Source organism: Manis pentadactyla, chromosome 11 (genome assembly GCF_030020395.1).
Source record: "Manis pentadactyla isolate mManPen7 chromosome 11, mManPen7.hap1, whole genome shotgun sequence".
NCBI classification, from domain to species: domain Eukaryota; kingdom Metazoa; phylum Chordata; class Mammalia; order Pholidota; family Manidae; genus Manis; species Manis pentadactyla.
The window spans coordinates 110,423,040-110,447,533 of NC_080029.1; the positions used below are offsets into that span (position 1 = coordinate 110,423,040).

Consider the following 24,494-nt stretch of genomic DNA (forward strand, 5'->3'; position numbering starts at 1 on the left):
GGGAATTTGCTTTCCACAAACCACCTCTACAGAACATCTTATAGGGACTGCTCTAGATGGGAGCACTCCTTGAAAGAGCACAGCACAAAACACCCAACATATGAAGAATGGAGGAGGAATAAGAAGGGAGAGAAGAAAAGAATCTCCAGACAGTGTATATAACAGCTCAATAAGCGAGCTAAGTTAGGCAGTAAGATACTAAAGAGGCTGACCTTGAACCTTTGGTAACCACGAATTTAAAGCCTGCAATGGCAATAAGTACATATCTTTCAATAGTCACCCTAAATGTTAATGGACTGAATGCACCAATCAAAAGACACAGAGTAATAGAATGGATAAAAAAGCAAGACCCATCTATATGCTGCTTACAAGAAACTCACCTCAAACCCAAAGACATGTACAGACTAAAAGTCAAGGGATGGAAAAACATACTTCAGGCAAACAACAGCGAGAAGAAAGCAGGGGTTGCAGTACTAATATCAGACAAAATAGACTTCAAAACAAAGAAAGTAACAAGACATAAAGAAGGACACTACATAATAATAAAGGGCTCAGTCCAAGAGGATATAACCATTATAAATATATATGCACCCCACACAGGAGCACCAGCATATGTGAAACAAATACTAACAGAACTAAAGGGGGAAATAGACTGCAATGCATTCATTCTAGGAGACTTCAACACACCACTCACCCCATAGGATAGATCCACCGGGCAGAAAATAAGTAAGGACACGGAAGCACTGAACAACACAGTAGAGCAGATGGACCTAATAGACATTTATAGAACTCTACATCCAAAAGCAACAGGATATACATTCTTCTCAAGTGCACATGGAACATTCTCCAGAATAGACCATATACTAGGCCACAAAAAGAGCCTCAGAAAATTCCAAAAGATTGAAATCCTACCAACCAACTTTTCAGACCACAAAGGCATAAAACTACAAATAAACTGTACAGAGAAAGCAAAGAGGCTCACAAACACATGGAGGCTTAACAACACGCTCCTAAATAATCAATGGATCAATGACCAAATCAAAATGGAAATCCAGCAATATATGGAAACAAATGACAACAACAACACTAAGCCCCAACTTCTGTGGGACACAGCAAAAGCAGTCTTAAGAGGAAAGTATAAAGCAATCCAAGCATATTTAAAAAAGGAAGAACAATCCCAAATGAATGGTCTAATGTCACAATTATCAAAATTGGAAAAAGAAGAACAAATGAGGCCTAAGGTCAGCAGAAGGAGGGACATAATAAAGATCAGAGAAGAAATAAATAAAATTGAGAAGAATAAAACAATAGCAAAAATCAATGAAACCAAGAGCTGGTTCTTCGAGAAAATAAACAAAATAGATAAGCCTCTAGCCAGACTTATTAAGAGGAAAAGAGAGTCAACACAAATCAACAGTATCAGAAATGAGAAAGGAAAAAAATCACGACGGACCCAACATAAATACAAAGAATTATTAGAGAGTACTGTGAAAACCTATTTGCTAACAAGCTGGAAAACCTAGGAGAAATGGACAACTTCCTAGAAAAATACAACCTTCCAAGATTGACCCAGAAAGAAACAGAAAATCTAAACAGACCAATTACCAGCAACGAAATTGAAGCGGTAATCAAAAAACTACCAAAGAACAAAACCCCCGGGGCCAGATGGATTTACCTCGGAATTTTATCAGACATACAGGGAAGACATAATACCCATTCTCCTTAAAGTTTTCCAAAAAATAGAGGAGGAGGGGATACTCCCAAACTCATTCTATGAAGCTAACATCAGCCTAATACCAAAACCAGGCAAAGACCCCACCAAAAAAGAAAACTACAGACCAATATCCCTGATGAACGTAGATGCAAAAATACTCAACAAAATATTAGCAAACCGAATTCAAAAATACTTCAAAAGGATCACACACCATGACCAAGTGGGATTCATCCCAGGGATGCAAGGATGGTACAACATTCGAAAGTCCATCAACATCATCCACCACATCAACAAAAAGAAAGACAAAAACCACATGATCATCTCCATAGATGCTGAAAAAGCATTTGACAAAGTTCAACATCCATTCATGATAAAAACTCTCAGCAAAATGGGAATAGAGGGCAAGTACCTCAACATAATAAAGGCCATCTATGAAAAACCCACAGCCAACATTATATTGAACAGCGAGAAGCTGAAAGCATTTCCTCTGAAATCGGGAACTAGACAGGGATGCCCACTCTCCCGATTGATATTTAATATAGTACTGGAGGTCCTAGCCACAGCAATCAGACAAAACAAAGAAATACAAGGAATCCAGATTGGTAAAGAAGAAGAAGTTAAACTGTCACTATTTGCAGATGACATGATGCTGTACATAAAAAACCCTAAAGACTCCACCCCAAAACTACTAGAACTGATATCGGAATACAGCAAAGTTGCAGGATACAAAATGAACACACAGAAATCTGTGGCTTTCCTATACACTAACAATGAACCAATAGAAAGAGAAATCAGGAAAACAACTCCATTCACAATTGCATCAAAAAAAATAAAATACCTAGGAATAAACTTAATCAAAGAAGTGAAAGACTTATACTCTGAAAACTACAAGTCACTCTTAAGAGAAATTAAAGGGGACACTAACAGATGGAAACTCATCCCATGCTCGTGGCTAGGAAGAATTAATATCGTCAAAATGGCCATCCTGCCCAAAGCAATATACAGATTTGATGCAATCCCTATGAAACTACCAGCAACATTCTTCAATGAACTGGAACAAATAATTCAAAAATTCATATGGAAACACCAAAGACCCCGAATAGCCAAAGCAATCCTGAGAAAGAAGAATAAAGTAGGGGGGATCTCACTCCCCAATTTCAAGCTCTACTATAAAGCCATAGTACTCAAGACAATTTGGTATTGGCACAAGAGCAGAGCCACAGACCAATGGAACAGACTAGAGAATGCAGACATTAACCCAGACATATATGGTCAATTAATATTTGATAAAGGAGCCATGGACATACAATGGCAAAATGACAGTCACTTCAACAGATGGTGCTGGCAAAACTGGACAGCTACATGTAGGAGAATGAAACTGGACCATTGTCTAACCCCATATACAAAAGTAAACTCAAAATGGATCAAAGACCTGAATGTAAGTCATGAAACCATTAAACTTTTGGAAGAAAACAGAGGCAAAAACCTCTTAGACATAAACATGAGTGACCTCTTCTTGAACATATCTCCCCAGGCAAGGAAAACAACAGCAAAAATGAATAAGTGGGACTATATTAAGCTGAAAAGCTTCTGTACAGCAAAAGACACCATCAATAGAACAAAAAGGAACCCTACAGTATGGGAGAATATATTTGAAAATGACACATCCGATAAAGGCTTGACGTCCAGAATATATAAAGAGCTCACACGCCTCAACAAACAAAAAACAAATAACCCAATTAAAAAATGGGCAGAGGAACTGAACAGACAGTTCTCCAAAAAAGAAATACAGATGGCCAACAGACACATGAAAAGATGCTCCACATCGCTAATTATCAGAGAAATGCAAATTAAAACTACAATGAGGTATCACCTCACACCAGTAAGGATGGCTGCCATCCAAAAGACAGACAACAACAAATGTTGGCGAGGCTGTGGAGAAAGGGGAACCCTCCTACACTGCTGGTGGGAATGTAAGTTAGTTCAACCATTGTGGAAAGCAGTATGGAGGTACATCAAAATGCTCAAAACAGACCTACCATTTGACCCAGGAATTGCACTCCTAGGAATTTACCCTAAGAATGCAGCAATCAAGTATGAGAAAGACCAATGTACCCCTATGTTTATCGTAGCACTATTTACAATAGCCAAGAATTGGAAGCATCCTAAATGTCCATCGATAGATGAATGGATAAAGAAGAGGTGGTACATATACACAATGGAATACTACTCAGCCATAAGAAAAGGGAAAATTCAATCATTTGCAGCAACATGGATGGAGCTGGAGGGTATTATGCTCAGTGAAACAAGCCAAGCGGAGAAAGAGAAATACCAAATGATTTCACTCATCTGTGGAATATAAGAACAAAGGAAAAACTGAAGGAACAAAACAGCAACAGAATCACAGAACTCAAGAATGGACTAACAGGTACCAAAGGGAAAGGGACTGGGGAGGATGGGTGGGTAGGGAGGGATAAGGGGGGGGAGAAGTAGGGGGGTATTAAGATTAACATGCATGGGGGGGTAGGAGAAAAGGGAGGGCTGCACAACACAGAGAAGGCAAGTAGTGATTCTACAACAGTTTGCTATGCTGATGGACAGTGACTGTAAAGGGGTTTATAGGGGAGACACGGTATAGGGGAGAGCCTAGTAAACAAAGTATTCATCATGTAAGTGTAGATTAATGATTTAAAAAAAAAAATGCAGTTCCTATGTGGTGACCTCTAATGAGTTCTACACAATGATATAAAGGGCATATAAAAGTGTAGGCAAAGGGTCTGTTTGTGTTTATACAGAGGATCAAAGCCTAATTTGGCTACCCCGAAAATGAACTAAGATACGATATGAAAAAGAACTTCCAACATCAGCACTCTCGGGAAGACTCATGCCAGAAGATGATCATCAAAAAAAAAAAACTCCAACGAAGATCCACGCACTGTCACAGGTGTAGACGCACTCATCCCACCAGTTCCTGGACTTGCCATGGGAATGAAGAAGGAGATATCTAAGCTGGCCTGTGCATACAGTAAAACAACAAATTTGACTGGATCTATACTGTTGGAACTCAATCAAGAATTAGGAGAAGTGCAAATTGTAGCGCTCCAAAATCTTACAACTACAGACTATTTACTGTTAAAAGAACATAAGGGATGTGAACAGTCCCCAGGAATGGGTTGTTTTAATTTGTCTGATTTCTCTCAGACTGTTCAAGTTCAGTTGGACAATATCCACCATATCATAGATAAGTTTTCACAAATGCCTAAGGTGCCTAACTGGTTTTCTTGGTTTCACTGCAGATGGCTGGTAATTACAGGTATGCTTTGGTTATGTAACTATACTCCTATTATGTTAATGTGTGTGTGCAATTTAAGTAGTCGCTTAAAACCTATACATGCTGAAGTTACTCTACAAGAAGATATGTGAAAGAAATAATTAATCTTCCCATGTTTTCTGCCGCCTGCTACTTCTATAGCTTTTCTTCTTCCTTCCTAATTACAACCCTTAAATAGAATTCGTGCCTCATATCAAATTTACCAAGTATCATAATTCTTCCAAGTGGTAAAGATACCTCAAGACAAATGCTGGGCATAGAAGCTACAGGGCATAAATATGCAAAGAAATAAAAAGCTAACCATTTCAAACAATAAGGCTTCTCTCTCACTTACCAACTTTACATTTCCCTGTATGGCCCCGGAAGATGACTGGTTAGCCAGAGACGGGTAAGATTCCTCAAGGGAGGAACAACCTAAGACAGGCACAGTCACAGGGGGTCCATCAGGTGAGAAATTGGGGATCAACAGAGGTGAGGCTTAGAACCTCACCCCCCCATTCTGAGATAAATCTTCTGCATCCGTGGATGTTTTATTGCCCTTTTCTAGCTTGGATTAACACATAGTCTACAGGCACACACCTGATCATCTACATTTACTCTCTTACAACACTAAACTATGTTTTCTACCTTTATCTTGTATCTACCTACCACTTCAGCATTTTATTAAAAATAATAATAATAAAGAGAGAAATGTGGTATCCACATATAAATCAAGTATAAAAATCAAATGAGTATTCATAATTGAACTGACTGTTTATAGTTCATAATGCATGAGCAAAACCGAAATTTTCTGTGATGACTGCCCTTGTACTGTTCACCATGTAATTTATTCACTATGTAAGAATTTGTTCACCATGTAAGAACTTGTTTGTTATGCCTCAGAAGATTGAAGACTGACGAAAATTAGGCTCGGGGTGGATTAATGATTGTGCATTGAGCATTGACTCCCCTATACAGAATTTTATTGTTGTTAACAACCATTTGATCAATAAATATGAGAGATGCCCTCACAAACAAACAAACAAACAAACAAAAAGTACACACTTCCAATTGTAAAATAAATAAGTAACCGGGATGTAATGTATAGCATAAGGAATATAGTCAAAATATTGTAACAACTTGGTATGGTGATAGCACTATGTTGTACACCTGAAACTAATGTAATGTAATACTGTGTGTCAACTACCCTTCAATAAAAAATAATTATCTACCAAAAAAAAAAAAATATTCACACACATATAAGTTTTATGGCAATTCCATATACCTATGCCAAGAATGAGAACATGACTCTATAGAAATTTACCTTACCTACTTCCCCACATTTAAGAAACAGGTTTAAATTCTTTCAAACATTTCATATTGATATTTTACTATTTGTTAAAATCAAAGACAAATCAAAATGGCCATACTGCCTAAAGCAATCTACAGATTCAATGCAATCCCTATCAAAATACCAACAGCATTCTTCAACAAATTATAGCAAATAGTTCTAAAATTCATATGGAACCGCAAGAGACCCCAAATGGACAAAGAAATCCTGAGAAGGAAGAACAAAGCTGGGTGGATTACGCTCCCTGAGTTCAAACTCTACTACAAAGCCACCGTAATCAAAACAATTTGGTACTCGCACAAGAAAAGAGCCATAGATCAATGGAACAGAATAGAGAGCCCAGATATAAACCCACACGCATATGGTCAATTAATATATGATAAAGGAGCCATGGATATGCAGTGGGGAAATGACAGTCTCTTCAACAACTCACGTTGGCAAAACTGGACAGCTACATGCAAGAGAATGAAACTGGATTATTGTCCAACCCCATACACAAAAGTAAACACACAATGGATCAAAGACTTGAATGTAAGTTATGAAACCATAAAACTCATAGAAGAAAACAGAGGCAAAATAATCTCTTGACTATAAACATGAGCAACTTTTTCCTGAACACATCTTAGGCAAGGGAAACAAAAGCAAAAATGAACAAATAGGACATCAAATTAAAAAGCTTCTGTACAGCAAAGGACACCATTAGCAGAACAAAAAGGCATCCTACAGTATGGGAGAATATATTCATTAAGGACTTATCCGATAAGGGGTTAACAAAATACATAAAGAGTTCACATGCCTCAACACCCAAAAAACAAATAACATGATTAAAAGATGGGCAGAGGAGCTGAACAGACACTTTTTCAAAGAAGAAATTCAGATGGCCAACAGGCACATGAAAAGATGCTCCACATCACTAATCATCAGGGAAATGCAAATTAAAACCACAATGAGATATCACCTCACACCAGTAAGGATCGCCATCATCCAAAAGACAAACAACAACAAATGTTGGCGAGGGTGTGGAGAAAGGGGAACCCTCCTACACTGCTGGTGGGAATGTAATTTAGTTCAACCATTGTGGAAAGCAGTATGGAGGTTCCTCAGAGTGCTCAAAATAGAAATACCATTTGACCCAGGAATTCCACTTCTAGGAATTTACCTGAAGAATGCAGCACTCCAGTTTGAAAAGGACAAATGCACCCCTATGTTTATCACTGCACTATTTACAATAGCCAAGATATGGAAGCAACCTAAATGTCCATCAGTACATGAATGGATAAAGAAGAGGTGGTACATATACACAATGGAATATTATTCAGCTATAAAAAGAAAACAAATCCTATCATTTGCAACAACATGGATGGAGCTACAGGGTATTATGCTTAGTGAAATAAGCCAGGTGGAGAAAGACAAGTACCAAATGATTTCCCTCATTTGTGGAGTATAACAACAAAGCAAAAACTAAAGGAACTAAATAGCTGCAAACTCCAAGAAAGGACTGGCAGTTACCAAGGAAAGGGGTTGGGGAGAGTGGGTGGGGAAGGAGGGAGAAGGGGATTAAGGGGCGTTATAATTAGTAATCACAATATATGTAAGTCATGGGGAAGGCAGTATAGCACAGAGAAGACAAGTAATGACTCTATAGCATCTTACTACCCTGATGGACAGTGATTGCAGTGGGGTGGGGGTGGGGAACTTGATAATATGGGTGAATGCTGAAGCTACAATGTTGCTCATGAGAAACTTTCATAAGATTGTATATCAATAATACCTTAATTAAGATTAAAAATTTTTAAACATAAAATATCATACTAACTTTTAGGAAAAAAATCAAAGACAAATCAAAATAGAGAATATAGTAATAGCATTACTAAAAACTCTTGAACTTCTCAACAAGCTGTAGAAAGATTATATATAAAAATAAAATAGCTATTTATAGCAACAGTTGATTTTAGGCAATTCACAATGTGACTTCGGAATAATATTTTACAGTCTCCACAGAAATTTTACGTAAAGCCAACATTACCAATAGACTAAGCTCTCCCAGTGTGAGACCAAATGAAAGAGGCCGCTTTGGATCAGTGACCTAGCAAAGAAGAAAAGAAGACATTAAAATATATGGTGGGGGTGAATCTGTGCTCCAGTCTTTAACAACAAGCAACATAAGGCAATTAATTTACAAGTATCACACAACCCAGATGGATATGTGGAAAAGGAGGAGGAAGAAGGCAATTATATGGCTGGGATTATCCATATTTTGCAGGCATGATACTGTTCCCCATCCCAATGTATTTCTTTTCTTATTAGAAATGAGAAGACTCACTAACAGTGACTAAATAGATTCTTCCCTAGATGGTTATAAAGAGTCAGTCTCTTCATATATATCGTTAAAGATATTCTTCAAAGATAAATAAAACAAGGTGTCACAGATAAAACTTCCACTAAATTATTTTAAAACTTTGAAAATTTTCACTTAGAAATGTGAACTGTCTCTTTAAGCCTTTAATTTCCTTGACAGCTGGAAAATGTTTTGTTAGGAAATATCCAAGATTTTTAATGATTAATTTCTTTTGTCTCTTAACCTCAAACCTGCTAATGTTAAACTTCTGTTCTATTTCCAACCATCAATACCTAAGATATATTTATACACAGTGCTTAACCTGTGCCACAATTTGTACCATGTAATTGTTTTGGACATCCTAAAGAGGTCCAAAAGTCATACAGAGTTTTTTGTCTATGACAAACAAGGGAAACGAGAGAGAGAAGAAAAAACATAATGTTCTAACTCATTCAACAAGGACTCTATAGAGTTTAGTCACACAGACCCTTCTTAAACAGGAAAAATACATGCTCTGGTATAGCTGAAAAGCACAAATAGCTTTAAGTGCTTTGTTTTTTAATATCACATGTATTATAATTTGTGGCAAAACGTATTTTCCTTTATTCCCACACTCATGTTTTTATACCTACAGATAACTAGGTCAAAACAGAAGGAACTTTAACAAAACACAGTCCTCAGTTGCTAATGTATTACCCACAAACTACTACCATCATCTAAGAAGCATCTTTATAAATTATTATACTTTTCCTACCCCACTTCCTACACTATATTTTTCATTATTCCTCTACATATAATAACTAAGGTAATCACATTGAAAGAAAAATGATACAAGATCCCTTTGCACCTTTTAATTCTTTTCCTTTAAATATTTTAATATATTTTGTCACTGATACCAGTTTAAACATAAATGTTCTCTTTACCTCTGTATTTTTTTAATTAAAGAGTATCTTTATTAAATAATGTACCTTTCTAATTGGACTTGCTCAGTTTCAGTTTAAACATATCATATGCCATTAGTTTTAAGAATAATTCTTTCACTGCCACATGTTAAGTAGATTTTATTTTCCCATGTTTGTTTTAAGTAAGAGCATTTATGAATTAGGTTTCATGGGCATTTATTTGTTGACAAAATTCAGTTTAATGACTACATAAAGCCAAAATATAAAGTCAGTATAAGATAGAGATAGTGTATCCTGAAAAACTACAGTGTGTCTTACTGAATATTAAGTTAAATAAGGAACTTATCAGAATAGGAAAATAAATTCTAACGTGTTGGTATTACTTTAATTCAACCCAAAGTTAAAGCACATTAAAAAAAAAAAAACACAAACTCATTTTTGGAAGAGACGAAATAACATTTCCAATTTCTTAGGTAAATGCAAATATGGAAGGTCTTTTACATGTTTCAAACTTTAAACAAAACAAGACATATTAAGTTTAAAAAATGTGTTACATTTTAACTAAAACTGATCAGTAAAACAGTTCCTAATCAACTAATGTTAAAGTGCTGTTATAAGTAAGGTTTGGTTTCTAAATACATTGTTGCACATGTATGTGGGTAGTTGTGGATGTTCACTCCAACTCGATACAATACCAAAAGAATGGAACTAGCAGTCAAGTGACCTACATGACTGACCACAATTAAAATTGTTTCATCATCTCTTAAAACGTATTTTTTTTTGTCAGTATAAAAAAAATTTAGTTCCTTAAAGTTACAATAGTATAAGCCTTACGGCATTAAACAAAATTCAGAGGACAATCTGAAAACCTCTTGTTAACTTTAGAAAGAAGCACATGGTAGTTTTATGATAAATTTACACAAATAAAAGCCCAATAAAAAATGACTAACAGAGGATATGGTACTGCACTATCAGAAAAACTCAATCTTGGGTTTAAAAATTGGGTACAGATAATCCATATATAGACAAATCAAGAATTATTATCATAAAATACACATTTAATTACTAAAGTAAACTGAGTAAACCGAAATTACTTACATCATCTTCATATTTAATGTGAATGTCTGTGATTTTTACTTGTACATTTTTAATTACTTGAGTTGCCAATTTTTCTAAAAATGTATCTTTTTTGCCTTCTTTCAGCTTATCTGTAAAAAAAAAAAATACAAGCTCAAGACTTGAAATTCTCGTAAGCCTCATATTCAAAGACCAAAGGATACCTAAGGCACTACTCAACAGAAATCACAGACTGTTCTAGTGTCCTTGTTTTATTATTTCAGGTTTATGTTAGATTTTAATATGCATTTCCAACTTAAAACTTACTTTTGAAGTTACATTGTAATCTAACAATCATTTTACCTTTGAAGATAGAAATCAAGTGGGAACGTGTGTAAGTTAACACATGGCATAAAAACTACTTTTACCTACCTTTTGAGCGATCAAGACCTTTAAAAGGTTTCTTAAAATGTTTTTTGTGCTTTTTACGTTTACGTCCTTCTCAGTGGAAGCATTTTAGTGAGAAAAGGATAAAATTCAAGTTAGCAGACTAGAGGACAGAAAAGAAAACAAGAGATTTCTTCCTGATAGCAAGTTTTAATACAAATCACCTTACTTTATTCCAAACTGACCTACTATTGCAATACATAAATTCACAAACCTCTCATCTAGAATAACCTCTTTAATACAGAAATTAACTTGGCAGGTACAATTATTAAAAAATTGGACAAAATATCCATATATAATGCCCTTTATAATATTTATATTTGTGATATATATATATATATATATATTATATAATAATAATATTGTGACATTTTCACAATACGAAGTTTGGTTTTAATTTCTATGTTACCAAAATATTAGAAATGTAATAATGACAGAATATAAAACTTTCAGAGGAAAGTTTTGATAAATGTGTAGTAGAGACACAGGAACACAGATGAAATGAATGGGTAGCATGCTGACAGAAGACTTCCTTTGGATGATTCACCTCACAAGCAAAATCCTTTAATGACTTAAGGATATATAGAGTACAAAGGCCATAAAATGTACATTGAACTGCACGTTGAAATTGGCTTAATAATTATTTTAAAACTTCATCCTTTTATTTGGCACTGCCTCACTTGATGACATTAACCAACACTTATCCAAGTTAAAAGTCTTTATATTCAATTGCCTACTAGACACTGACTCTGGTCTACACTCTTGAGGCACGCTGCCTTTAGTGTCCACTCCACCTTCCTCTACACATCCTTCTGTATATTGCTACCAGATTGCGACTAATACCTTCTGAAATACTATTCAGTCTGTTAATCTCCTGCTCGAAATTCATTTAAAGGCTTTCTGTAGTCTGCCCAATATAATGAAAAAGCTTTTATACAACACAATGGTCCTTTCAATGATCTATCTCCTATCTTCTTATCTAGTCTATCTCCTCCACTCATCTGTGCATTAGATACTTCAGAAATACTATCTGTCATATTATAAAACAAGCCATAACTTTCTAATGCCTAATGTCTCTGTATGTGTCATTCTGAGAGCTTGGGTCATCCTCCCTTAAGTTTTTCACCAAATTCCTAGAAGGCTTCCAAATATCTGATCCAGTACTTCTGCCTGTGTGAAGCCTTCTACAACTATTTCAAGCAGCTCCAGGGCCACCTACCCTTGCACCTTATGTCCACTGAGCTGTGATTATACTATATTTTAAGTGCTTGCACAACCGTCTTGCCACCAGGCAGATATCTTCATTAGGAAGGAATTACCCTAATATCTGAGCATAAAGCACATGATATATATCTGTTCAAATGAATTTAAAAAATACACATCTGAACATTATAATAAAACATATAAACTCAGTTAACATTATATATATTTAATAGAATATACACGAAATTTATCTTGAACTTTAAAATTTGTTTTTCCTTGATATTTTAAAGCAAATTGCCCTGCCACAACAAAAACTAAGAACCAAATCCAGGATGACAAGAATAAAACCTTGAGTATTAAGAAGAAAATATTTAATAAATATGTACCAGAATCTGCACTTTGCTATTACCAATATTTCTTGCCAAGGTGATGGTCCCTGAATCATTTTCATTCCTAAACAAAACATTTAGAAAAGACTAAGGTCTCAAAGATAACCATCTGAAAAGAAACAATGAAGAAAGCCAGAGTAGCCCTGAAAACCACCCCACTTGGCTAGAACAGCTTTCAGAGACAGACTCAGCTACTTGGGTTTAGATTATACCATAATCCGTTTTCTTATCTGACCTCCTATTATCTTTCTAGCTTCACATTTGTTCTAGCCCCTTGTTCCACGATTGACGACTGTATTAAATGCACCATGTTTAAACCTCTCCAAATAGATTGAAAATTAGTGATCTGAGTGCTACATAACTCTTTAGAGAAACTGTCTATTTAACCTGATAATCAATACATTTGTGATTCTCAATCACTCTCTAAAGCAGTCCTAAAATACTTTGGTCTCAGGGCCACTTTAACACACTTAAAACTTGAGAACCTTAAGGAATTTTTTATTAGTGTGAGTTAGTTACTGATATTTGCCATACTGGAAATCAAAACTGAGAAAAACATTTTTAAATTAACTCAAAAAAGTCATTATGTGAGAGCAAAAGTAACATATTTATGAAAAATAACTATTTTCAAACAAAAAGTACTGAGAAGAGTGGCATCAGATTTTACATTCTTCCAAATTCCTTTAATGTCTGGCTTAGTAGAAAACTGCTGGATTCCTACTGCCTTTGATCTTTTGAGATATGTTGCTTAGATTGAAGCATATGAAGACATTCTGATCTAAGTACAGATATATAATAAAAAAGGAAGGAACATCTATCTTCATGACTTTTTCAGGTAACTATGGATATGACACCCAAACTCATCAAGTGGTAGTTTCTTAATGGGTAATTGCATCTTGGAATCTGAACTCTACCAATTAATTTTTCATCCAAATTAATATCAACTGGTCTACCATGCATTTTATAGGGACTTTTAAACATTATTGATTTTTTTATTATGCACTGGTAATATGGAAATATTGCTTCATTGCATTATGCAGATTTCTAAATGTTGAGTCATTTCATTATTTAATACCAAAAATCACATTTGCTAATACCATGACCAATTTCATCAGAAAAGTCTTCCAAGTTTTGGGAAGCTGTCAAGCTCAAGGTGGCAAATACAAGTTTTCCAAAATTCTAAATTTCGTTCAAAAGTTCAGACCTTATCATTGACAACATTGTCAGTTTTTTCTTGAAGATGTTTTGTTGAAGTGTCTACCAAACACCCTGATCTGAGTAAGAATAGTCTGTCAGTTACTCTTTCAAGGAATGTCATTTTCCATGAGAGAGGTGACTAGCTCAGCTAACAACTCAAACTGCACAAGAACTTTTCCATAAAACAATTATCCTACTCTTAGTCTGCATTTGTGATTTATGCACACTTCCTCTTTTGTCACATGAAATTTTAAAGACACATAACTCAAGAACTGAAATTTAACAAAATTAGTTTTCCTGCTTCATCAAGGACATTCTTAAGTTAAACTGGTCTTTTTTTGTTTTGTTTTGTTTTATACTGGGAGTGCATGGTTGTGAACAATACAATAGCTACTAGTACAGTCTGGTGCCATGGCCTTGCTTTCATGCTAAGGCAACCAGCAACTTTACACAATGTTGCTTTTGTACCAACAGCACAATGAAAACTCAAATAATGTCTTATTGTTATGAAAACAGTTTGGCTTATGAGAACCACTGCTCTAGAATAACGTTTTTTAAATGATTATCAAATGAGGAATGAATGTACACTTAGAAACTGAAAAAAATGAAAGGATCATAAAGTACACATTAAATCCTAGCCAGCTAAAGATGATATTAACAAAATTAATTATTCTCATTTCAGAATCGTTCATATTCTAGGCCTATTTTTTACCAGGTTAATGTACCTTTTTTGAAAAAATGGAAACTAAATCAATTAGGTTTTCCTTTACAATGACCTGTTATTTTTTTTTGAATGGGCTACTAGAATTCATTTGTATCTTGGAGGCAGGTTATTCCTAGTAGGATCAGAAGATACCACCCATGGCAGACTATAGTTCAATTATAACCTGCAAAATTGGACAGTGAGCCATGAATATCTCCATGCTTTTATCATTAAACCAAGTAACTAGGACAAATTAATGTAGTCAGCCATAGCTACCAAAGGAGCAGATTTGTTAAAAGAGATGCTAGTTTCAGATCATTTCAATGCTGTGAAATTTGCATGCAAAATCTTCTTCCATTTGTCAAAATAAAGTTAAATATTAAAGAAGTCTCTAGATGCAGAAATAGTTCTATTTTAACTATTGTTTACACTTCAAGACACAGACCCTGCTTGCCATTTAATCAAAATAAACTTTAAATTTGAAGTAGTTAGTATGACAAGCTGCTTTAGTTATGAAAAATGTATCAAATTATTATTTAAGATATCAGAAATTATAATTTTAATGTATTTGGTAAATTTCTCAGAAACAGAAGAATTCTATTGCAAATCTTAAAGAAGTCAGCTTCAAGTTGCCTCTTGTGAAGCTTCAGATTTCAATATGTTGTACAGAACAGAAATCTAGACATACCTCTGGAGCTACAGCAGAGGTGAAGCAAATCAGGGAGGATGAAAGAGGAACACCTATCAAGACTGTAAATAAAGTCTCACTCAATAAAAAATGTTCCATTTTATTGCTCTGTACAAATTTGAAAACCACAGCTAAGGAGAGGAACTGCCTAATTAAGAAACTAGTACACTAGCATACATAGCATAGAACTAAAGTCAAAAGGGCAGTCCGGATTTGAAAGGTATTTATAGATCAAACTGGAAGCTTCACAACAGCAGTGGATCATGCTTGTTTCAACCCATGAACATTCAGCATCCAGTGGTGCTTGCCACAAGAAGACACTAAGTATTTAGTGAATGAATAAATGGTGGCAGAAGGTAGGGAAAAGGAAATGATGGTAAAGGGGAAAAACCCGAATTACATTTCCATATTTTCTAAATTCTTTAATGGAGTCATCAAATGGACTCCATTAAAAGCACAAGTACGGGTAAAAATGTTATTTTTTATGTAGCTGAATATAATTAACCATGCATACCCACCAGGCTTGATGTCCTTGTAAAGAAAGTTTTCCAAGCCATATATGAACTCCCCTGAATGTGCGCCTGCATCCGCATGGCAGCAATAACCAAAATGCAAAGTATTTAAGACATCTTTATTTTCACATGTAAAATATGTCTAAACTTAATTCAAGGAATGGGAAATCATGTAACAGAACAGGTAAAATTTGGTGACATGAAAACAATTTATTTATAAGGAAATAGTGAAACCATTTTCATTATTTCAGCATACAAAATTTATTTTCATAATATTAAAACAAAATTTCATAATAAATAAAGTTTAGCAATAAATTTCAAATTAAACAAGGCAGACAAAAATCAATTATGGCTAATGTTTCACTGAATTATTTGACGAACTTTCAAACAGAACCAAAGTCTATTTTGGTTCCCTTCTTTCCTACCATTTTGCCTATTTTCAGAGAGAAATATTGCTGTGATATTTATACTAATTTTAGATCAAACTGAAATTAATTCATCTTACCTTAGTCTGATTTGTTCCTCCATATACTGTCTGAGTCATTTCTATTAATTCTTGTTAATGACGGTTACAGAGCACCATCTTTCATTCCCCTCCCCAAATCCAGCCTACATACACATCACAGCAAGTTTAACCTTCCTAAAACACAGCTCTGATCACATCAACTCCTTGAATATTTAAAGAAAGAGAAAGGAAAACTTATTGACTCCCCTATTGGCTACAGATTAAAGTCCATTTAACATGAAAGTATAGAATCTAGATAGAGCCAGACTAGGTTCATATTCTAGCTCTACCATTTTCTACCTGTGTGACCTAGGACAAGTTATCTTTCAGCTTTCTTGAGTGTAAAATGGAAACAACAATCCTTCTGTTACAGAGTTATGACTACTGGATGAGTCAATTACTATAAAGCATTTGAAGAGTGACTGCCAAACAGCACACGCTCAACAGATGTTAGCTGCTGTCATTGTCACCATCAGCATCATCACCATGGCATTCAAATCTCTTAAAATCGACCCTAAATACAGCTTTCCAACTTATACCTAATTATACTCTATCAAGCTCCCAAATTCTTAGCTGTTCTCCATACATTCTCTAAAATTTTCCATCTTCATTGTCCCCTCTACCTAGAATGTTCCCTTTTCTGCATACTCATCCTTTAGACCCAGCTGAAATATATACCTTTGTAGTGTCTGTCCTGATCTCTTTGGATGAACATAATACATGCATTCTGAATTTCCTTAACACTCTATCTATACCTCTTTGATGGGATTCAACACTTTCTCCCATTTATTATTATGCACAACTAAATTATTATTATTATTATTATTATTTCCCCAACTAAAATCTTCTGACAGTAGGGTCCTGGGCTTTTCTCATTTTTGTGTTTCAAAAACATCTTGAGCATATAGTCATCAAGACTTCTCAAAAGTATTTAGAACCTAAAGGAACTGACTTCAAATTTCTAATATTAAACCTAGCATTCTATTCCCAGTCAAATCAAAGTGTGGAAGTAAAATAAAAAGACTTTCAGACTTGAAAGGATTTTTTAAATTATATCCAGTGGATCCATCCCTTCTTAGGACCTATTAGATATGTTCCAGCAAAACAAAGGAACAGTCTAACAAATAACAAAAAGCAAGGTACCTAGGAAACAGTGCATTAAATACAGAAGAGTGATGAAGACAGTCCCAGGATGTTAAGAACTACAAAAATACAACCAGTTTAGAGTGAGATCTCCAAGAGAAAAAAAAAAAAGGAAGGCAGGGGAGGGAACCAAAAGATGACTTTGGGCAATTGGAAAATAACAACGATGGTCCTAACAGATAGATTTCATGTAGCATTTGAAAAGAATTAAAGGTAAATTTACATAGAAGACTATGGAAATTTTAAAAAGCATTTAAAAATTGAAGAAAAAGATAGTACATTATTCGCCCTACATAGTGAACAATATTGTCAAAGCAAATTTTGACTAATAATTGACCAAAAATTATGATATAACCACATTATGAGAAGATAGGGATTTTAGTAAAAAGAACCTGTAAGAGAGGTACACTCCTTGCCTGTCATAACGGGAAATCCTAGATAATGTCTTATGTTAATAAATAAGACAATGACAGAAGGTTGACATTTTTTAAATGATGGTTTCCTCTAAGGAGTGGGTCTAAAGGGTAGAAAAGGGTGGAGCAGGAGATTGACATTTTTCATCAGAAGCCTTTTTGGCAAAAATGATTTTAAAGTGTATATAAATATTACCTTGATAAAATTAACATTTTAAATACATAATCTATGATATTTGAGAATCTTTAGCCTCACCAGGAATTTAATTTATCCCTTCATTTTATAATAGCCTTTCCAGGAAAATAAGGTCACTACAATTAAATGAAAGGATGACAATATCAAGGAATTTATTTTGATAGTGAAGCAAACTCTTTAGAAATGAACTCAGTAATATTTCACTTTTTTCCCACATGATAGTGGGCAACATTCTATTTTATCAAATAACAAAAATTAAGTAAAAATACGTTTTTAAAGCAGATTAGCAAGAGGATTTTGTTTTCATGTTTATCATCTGCTACCTAGAATTAAATTGCTTCCTCTCCTTACCTCTCTGAGTCTCTAAGCACATGTGACAGTACTTTTGGGCTTTTAAAATAAAAAACTAAGTAGAAAAATAATAAGTCTAAACAATAAAGTATAGTAATTAAATAACTATAATAATAATGAAATGCAAAGCATCTAAAGGCCATTATCTCTTATCATCCATACAAATAATATATGAAGATGTGACCCATATCCATAGAAACGAGAAAAAAATACATGCAGTCAAGTTAAGTAAATGTATTTCTTGACAATTAAGAAAAAACCATCTCTATCAACCTATTTCCTAATTCCCAAATTCATCTTTTTTATACTCAGAATATTTTTGACAAATCTATCATGTTAAAACTGTTTCACTTTCTGAATTTTCTATCCCAACAAAATCTAAATTATATCACCCAAGAAGCAACAATGTAATTATTATATATTAGCCTAATATTCTATTTATATAAACTTAATACTAAACTATGTCAAATCATCCTTAATAGCCTCTCGCCAGACCCAAACATGTGTGTTTCCCAAGTATTAAGACGCAGAAGTCAAAATTTCACAGGCATTCAATCCATAATGTAGAGTAGGTTATCATTTTGTCAATTAAGGTGACAATTATGAAAACAGGAGACTACCATGCTTTTTCTGGAAACACTAAAATATTTTTTAAGTCATCATAGTTACTTCCATCCAAAAAGAAAAGGAGTTTGGGGTTTATTTCTCAAAAGACAGAATATAATTATAAATATTGATTATATATTATAAATTTTGCATGATAATTACATATCAATACACCTAAGTACATGTCAATATACTTATTGATGAATATATATAATTATATATGTGTTAAGAAAATACACTTAATCTGAGCTATATCAAGAAAGAAATGAAATTCTAGTGCTCCCCAAGTCTTTCCCTTCATTTTTATAGTAGTATTTCTACCAAATACTAATTAAGCCAAAGTGAATAAAATTAAATAATCACACTTAACTATCATAAAACAAAACCATCCTCACCTTGTTTTATTTGGCACTTTAATAGAAATTAAGAAAAACTGTTTTAATAAAAATACAGAATCATAAACTTCAGAAGACAGACAAAATATGCTTAAGTATGAAAAAAAAAAGGAAAAATGGTTTAGGCTTTTAAAAATTTCTTCCATTCAGATGGCCTCCATATTTTAAGTATTTTAGTAATTTTTTGTAATAGAATCAATAATTCTGTATAAAAGAAAATACTTTGGGGCAAAAAGAATTAAATCATTGATAAGGAATTTTAATGAGCAAGTTATGTTTAAGAAGGAGTTCTTGTTGATTCAATTAAATGTCAGCAATTTTAATTAGGAAAAGAAACCTTATATCTAAATACAATTCCTATCATTTCTAACTCAACATTTGCCATCTCTTGAGAGACTAAAGAGAAATGCCTTAGCATTTCTAGTATTTTCTTTCATCACAGAAATATAAAAAACTGCCAACCAAATGTCACAAAAATTATGTAAAATACTCATAAATACTAGTAATTCTCATGTTCCAATCAGCAATCAGGGTATGATTTGACTTGAAAGAAAAAAACAAACTGGAGGTTTGGAAAAGTCTTTTAATTCATCACTCCACTGACTACTCTTTTTCATCTTATCCTTATTCTTGCTCCTTAAACAAAACCAAAACAGTCATCAGATATATTTTTAGATAAAAACAAAACATTAAAACTTAAGGCAAGATGTTAAAATACTGAAATCTGAAGAATCAAGTTTTTTTAATAGAAATATAGTATACAATATACAATAGTATATTGGTTTCAGGCGTATAGCACAGTGACTCAACAGTTACCTACACTATTAAATTCACCCCAGGAAGTGTTGTTAGCATCTGCCAACACACAATGACATTGCAAAATTATTGACTATATTCCCTGTGCCATACTTTCATCCCTGTGGCTAATTTATACCAAAATATGGATTTTGTGCATCTATTCCCTTAACTTTACCCTCCCCCATGACATTAGTCTCTTCTCTGCATCTATGCTTCTACTTCTGTTTTGTTCGTTTGTTTTGTTTTTTTAGATTCCACATAAAAGCAAAATCATACAGTATTTGTCTTTCTCTGCCTGGCTTATTTCACTTAGCATAATACCCTCTAGGTCTATCCATATTGCTGCAAATGGCACATCTGCCTTATCCATTCATCTATCAATGGACACTGAGGTTGCTTCCATATCTTGGCTACTGTAAATAATGTGGCAATAAACATTGGCATGCATGTATCTTCTTTTTGAATCAGTGATTTTGTTTTCTTCAGGTAAAATTCCAGAAAAGAATTGCTGGGTCATATGATATTTCTATTTTTAGTCTTTTGAGGAACCTCCATACTGCCTTCCAGAGTGGCTGGACCAATTTACATTCTCAATAACATTGTAGGAGGGTTCCCTTTGAAGAACAGAATTTTTTAAAAATCCTATATAAAGGGATATAGCTAGGAATAGAATCACAGCACCATTTCCTCAGAACATTTTTTTATTATATTAATATGCTGAACCTCATTACTTCCAAGGATACAGGTAAAAATGAAGACAAAAAGCCTATTAACATTTGGCCAAGACAAAGAGTCTGCAGTAACTCTCAGAACTTGGAAAACTGCAAAAATGACTGGTTAAGCAAAGTGGGATAATTAAACTGGCAGAATTACTAATTTCCTTAGTAATAAAGATAAAAAGACTTTCAGAAAGTAATTCAAGATGTATTACCAATAATCACAGAAAAAGGAAATGATTCCTAAATATGAGTCATTAAAATATTTATAATCAGTATTTTGAAATATGATTTTAAAACAAGATTCTTTCTTTGGAACTAAACCTTATGAAGGCTTATAAAAGCATCCTCCTTATAGTGTAATAAATCTAACATATAGGTATATCTAAGTTTATCTAAAACACAAACTTATTCTACCTTTCTCTGCTGCTTTTTGAAGGGCTTCTTCAATTCGGGATAGCTCTTTCTGTTTAATGTCTTGCAAGGATTTTTCTTCTTTTTCAGCGTCATATTTAATACCTAAAAATATATCATTAATTCACAAAGAAATGCAATTAATAAACAGGAAAAGTTCAGCCGCATTATGATTGTATGTGTGTAATTTAAATCATTTTTTTGTAAGTCAAAAAAAGTTGCATTCTTCAGTTTTACAGGAAGTTTAAACATAAATGATTCCTATTTACTTACAAAGTTTTATATCTAAAAGGAAAAGAGGAAGAGAAAAGAATCAGAGAAATGCAGAAAGGAAACATGTGAATAGAAAGGTAAAAGGAAGGAAAAGAGGAAGGCAGAAAATACATCAGAAAACTTCCAATCACTATACCTGAGTGGGTAAAACTTTGACAACTATAAAAAACATGCACTATTCAATACCAGCTGTTACTGTAGATTGATAAAAAGACTTTCAGAAAGTAATTCAAGATGTATTACCAACAATCATGAAATACATATATCCTTTTTATCTAGCAAGTTCATTTCTGATATTGTATCCTAAAGAAATAGTACAGAAGAACTAGATATCTATGAGGAGGAGGTGTTTATAATTTTCACTGCAATAGGGAAAAACAGTAGGCAATCCACAATGGAACATCATAAAGCTTTTCAAAATTTCACTGTCACCATAAAAACTGTGAAACATATCAAAATACATGTATTTAGTGAAAAGCCAGATCCATGATATATATATGTCATGATGCTACATCAAGTCAAATATGTATGTGGTAAACACTGGAAAGCAAAATATTTTTTAAAAATTGTACTTGTCTTATGGTTGAGAAAATGAGTAACTTTTCCATAAAAAATCCAAAATTTTCTTAACATTGTTATTCTTATAACTAAGGAAATTAATAAAGATATTAAACATTGCTACTTTAAAACACTCAAAAAAATTAAAATTCTGTAATTTGTAATGAAAAAAATTACCTATTTTACACATATTTTTGAGAGAATATTCACTCAAAATCAGAAGCAACAAATGAGGGAAAAAATTTCCAATCTTAAAATCCATAAATTAACAAATCAGTTAATCATTTTTTAAAAACTTATTTCATTTTCCAAAAGTACATCTAATGCAGTCCAACTTAATAGGAAACTTTAGTTACAAAATAATTACTCATAGAAAATAGAATAAATTTACCAAATGGTTGAAATTTTTTCCAACAATAACACAAAAATATTTTATATACAAATGTGTATATATATAAAATGTATTTATGTGCATATATGTATACGATTATCTTTTATTTTACTAAACATATTAAAAAATTTAACACAGGTAACAATTTAATTTCACTGTGGTATTACTAAATGAATGGTTGTAAACTAAAATAACATACTTGCTCCAGGGACAACAAGCAGGTATAATCCCTCTAGGGTTGCAACCACTGCTTCCCCATAAAGGTTCTTCCAAGGAATCTTCAAAGTTAATTTATCTAAAGAAACATAATTTAAACCTTAAGTTCTCATTATGATGCTCAAAAAGATACACATTTTTCATTTTACATTAAGAGAAAAAGTGTAACAAAACCCTTTATGTATATATATCACTCAGAAAAAAATGAAAACACTCAACACTGAAATTTACAAAGATCTTTCCCATATTATATTACTATAAGAAGTAACAATTCACATTGTATTTTATACTTTTCAAACTTTTTGATAAGTATCTGTTCATTTAATATTCCCAAACTATAAAAATGCAGCGACTATTATTCCAATTTTGACAAAAAGGAAACTCAGTCCCAAAGGGGTTAAATTAATTGCTTATGACCACCCAAGTCTTCAGTGAGGATGCTAGAACCTGAACTTGATACTCTTCTTGACCCAAAAGTTGATGGTTTGAATATAGTACACACTGTTCTAGCCACACACCTACAACTGCCTCTCTACCACACAATTATGCCTGTACAAGATCCCAGGAATTAAAGCAGCAACACAGAGTACCCAAAGAATAGCATTTCGACAGTATGCCAAGTAGCTACAATTGGAAGAGGCCAGCCCTAGAGGCAAGGTATACTGTTTTATGTTTAGTATTATGAGTTACAGGTAGTTCAGGCCAGTTATATTCCAAATATCCACTTAGAAATCACTTGAAAGGAAGACCACATCTTCTTAGATACAATGGTATTAGTGTCCATTCTTCAAGAGACTGGCTTAAAGAAACGTTTTCACTCACAATAACAATGAACTATGGTCCTGTCACTAAGGCAAGTTTGGGGTTTTATGGGAAAAGGCTACACAGCAGGAGAGAGAAGACAAGAGGGCATACTCTCAGCTAAATTTTGAAATGGACAGAATTTGTCTTTGGTATCTTTTCACATTTATTTCTTTACTTTTTCCAGTCTCCAAGTATGCCTTCTTCCCAGATCTCCAGGCAGCGAATGTCTCAATCTGCTCTCAACAGTACTACAGCAGTTTCGCCCAAACCTTTCCTACCCCCAGATTTCACATGTTCCAAATTAAAATACCTTCTCTTATCATAACTTAAAAAATAATAATCCTATAAAGCTATATATAGTTCTCTCAGTGCTGCTGTTCAATACTCTTGAGAGAAAACAATCTGATTCAACTGAGTCCTGCTAGTATATGAATGGCTACTTACACCACAAGAATCACCGGCACTTTAAAATAAAAATGCTCAAAGTTCAAAAAATTGTTAAATAGGCTAATAAGCTGAAGAATAAATAAAAATAACACAGTGTAAGGGAAAATGTTTTGATTCACCTGGAGGGCTTATGAAGGTAAACCAGTTTTACCTGGGAACCAATTCCCAGGGTTAAAATCTTAAATTATTTTTCTACTTAAATTTTTATTTTTCTTCAGTTTGTAAACCTGCTGAGTTTCTTAAATGTCTCCCATGTCAGTGAGGCTAGAGGTAATGCCAGGATACTAATACTTCTGGGTCATTTCTAAGTCTTATGATTTTATAGTGAGTATCATCTATATTTATAATGGATAGTTATATTTGTAATTAATTCATAAACTCCTAAAAAATTGACTTGACTGCCTTCTTGGTGAGCAAGAGGCTAAAAAAGGGGGAAATGCCCCCTTAACTAACATACC

General features: G+C 33.6%; 1 protein-coding gene across 5 annotated transcripts in view; it reads right to left on the bottom strand.

The window, feature by feature from the left end:
• VPS13C (vacuolar protein sorting 13 homolog C) overlaps positions 1 to 24,494 on the bottom strand; it is a 204,354-nt gene that overhangs the window by 166,928 nt on the left and 12,932 nt on the right. For all 5 annotated transcript variants that reach the window (XR_008992619.1, XR_005028298.2, XM_057488866.1 and 2 more), the window contains exons 4-7: positions 22,769 to 22,864; positions 21,351 to 21,452; positions 10,714 to 10,823; positions 8,402 to 8,461 (exon numbers count right to left, since the gene is read on the bottom strand). Coding sequence is in view for 3 of the 5 variants with exons in the window: in XM_057488866.1 (XP_057344849.1) it covers positions 8,402 to 8,461; positions 10,714 to 10,823; positions 21,351 to 21,452; positions 22,769 to 22,864 (368 nt within the window). In the remaining 2 variants the exon portion in view is untranslated. The remainder of the gene's footprint in view (positions 1 to 8,401; positions 8,462 to 10,713; positions 10,824 to 21,350; positions 21,453 to 22,768; positions 22,865 to 24,494) is intronic.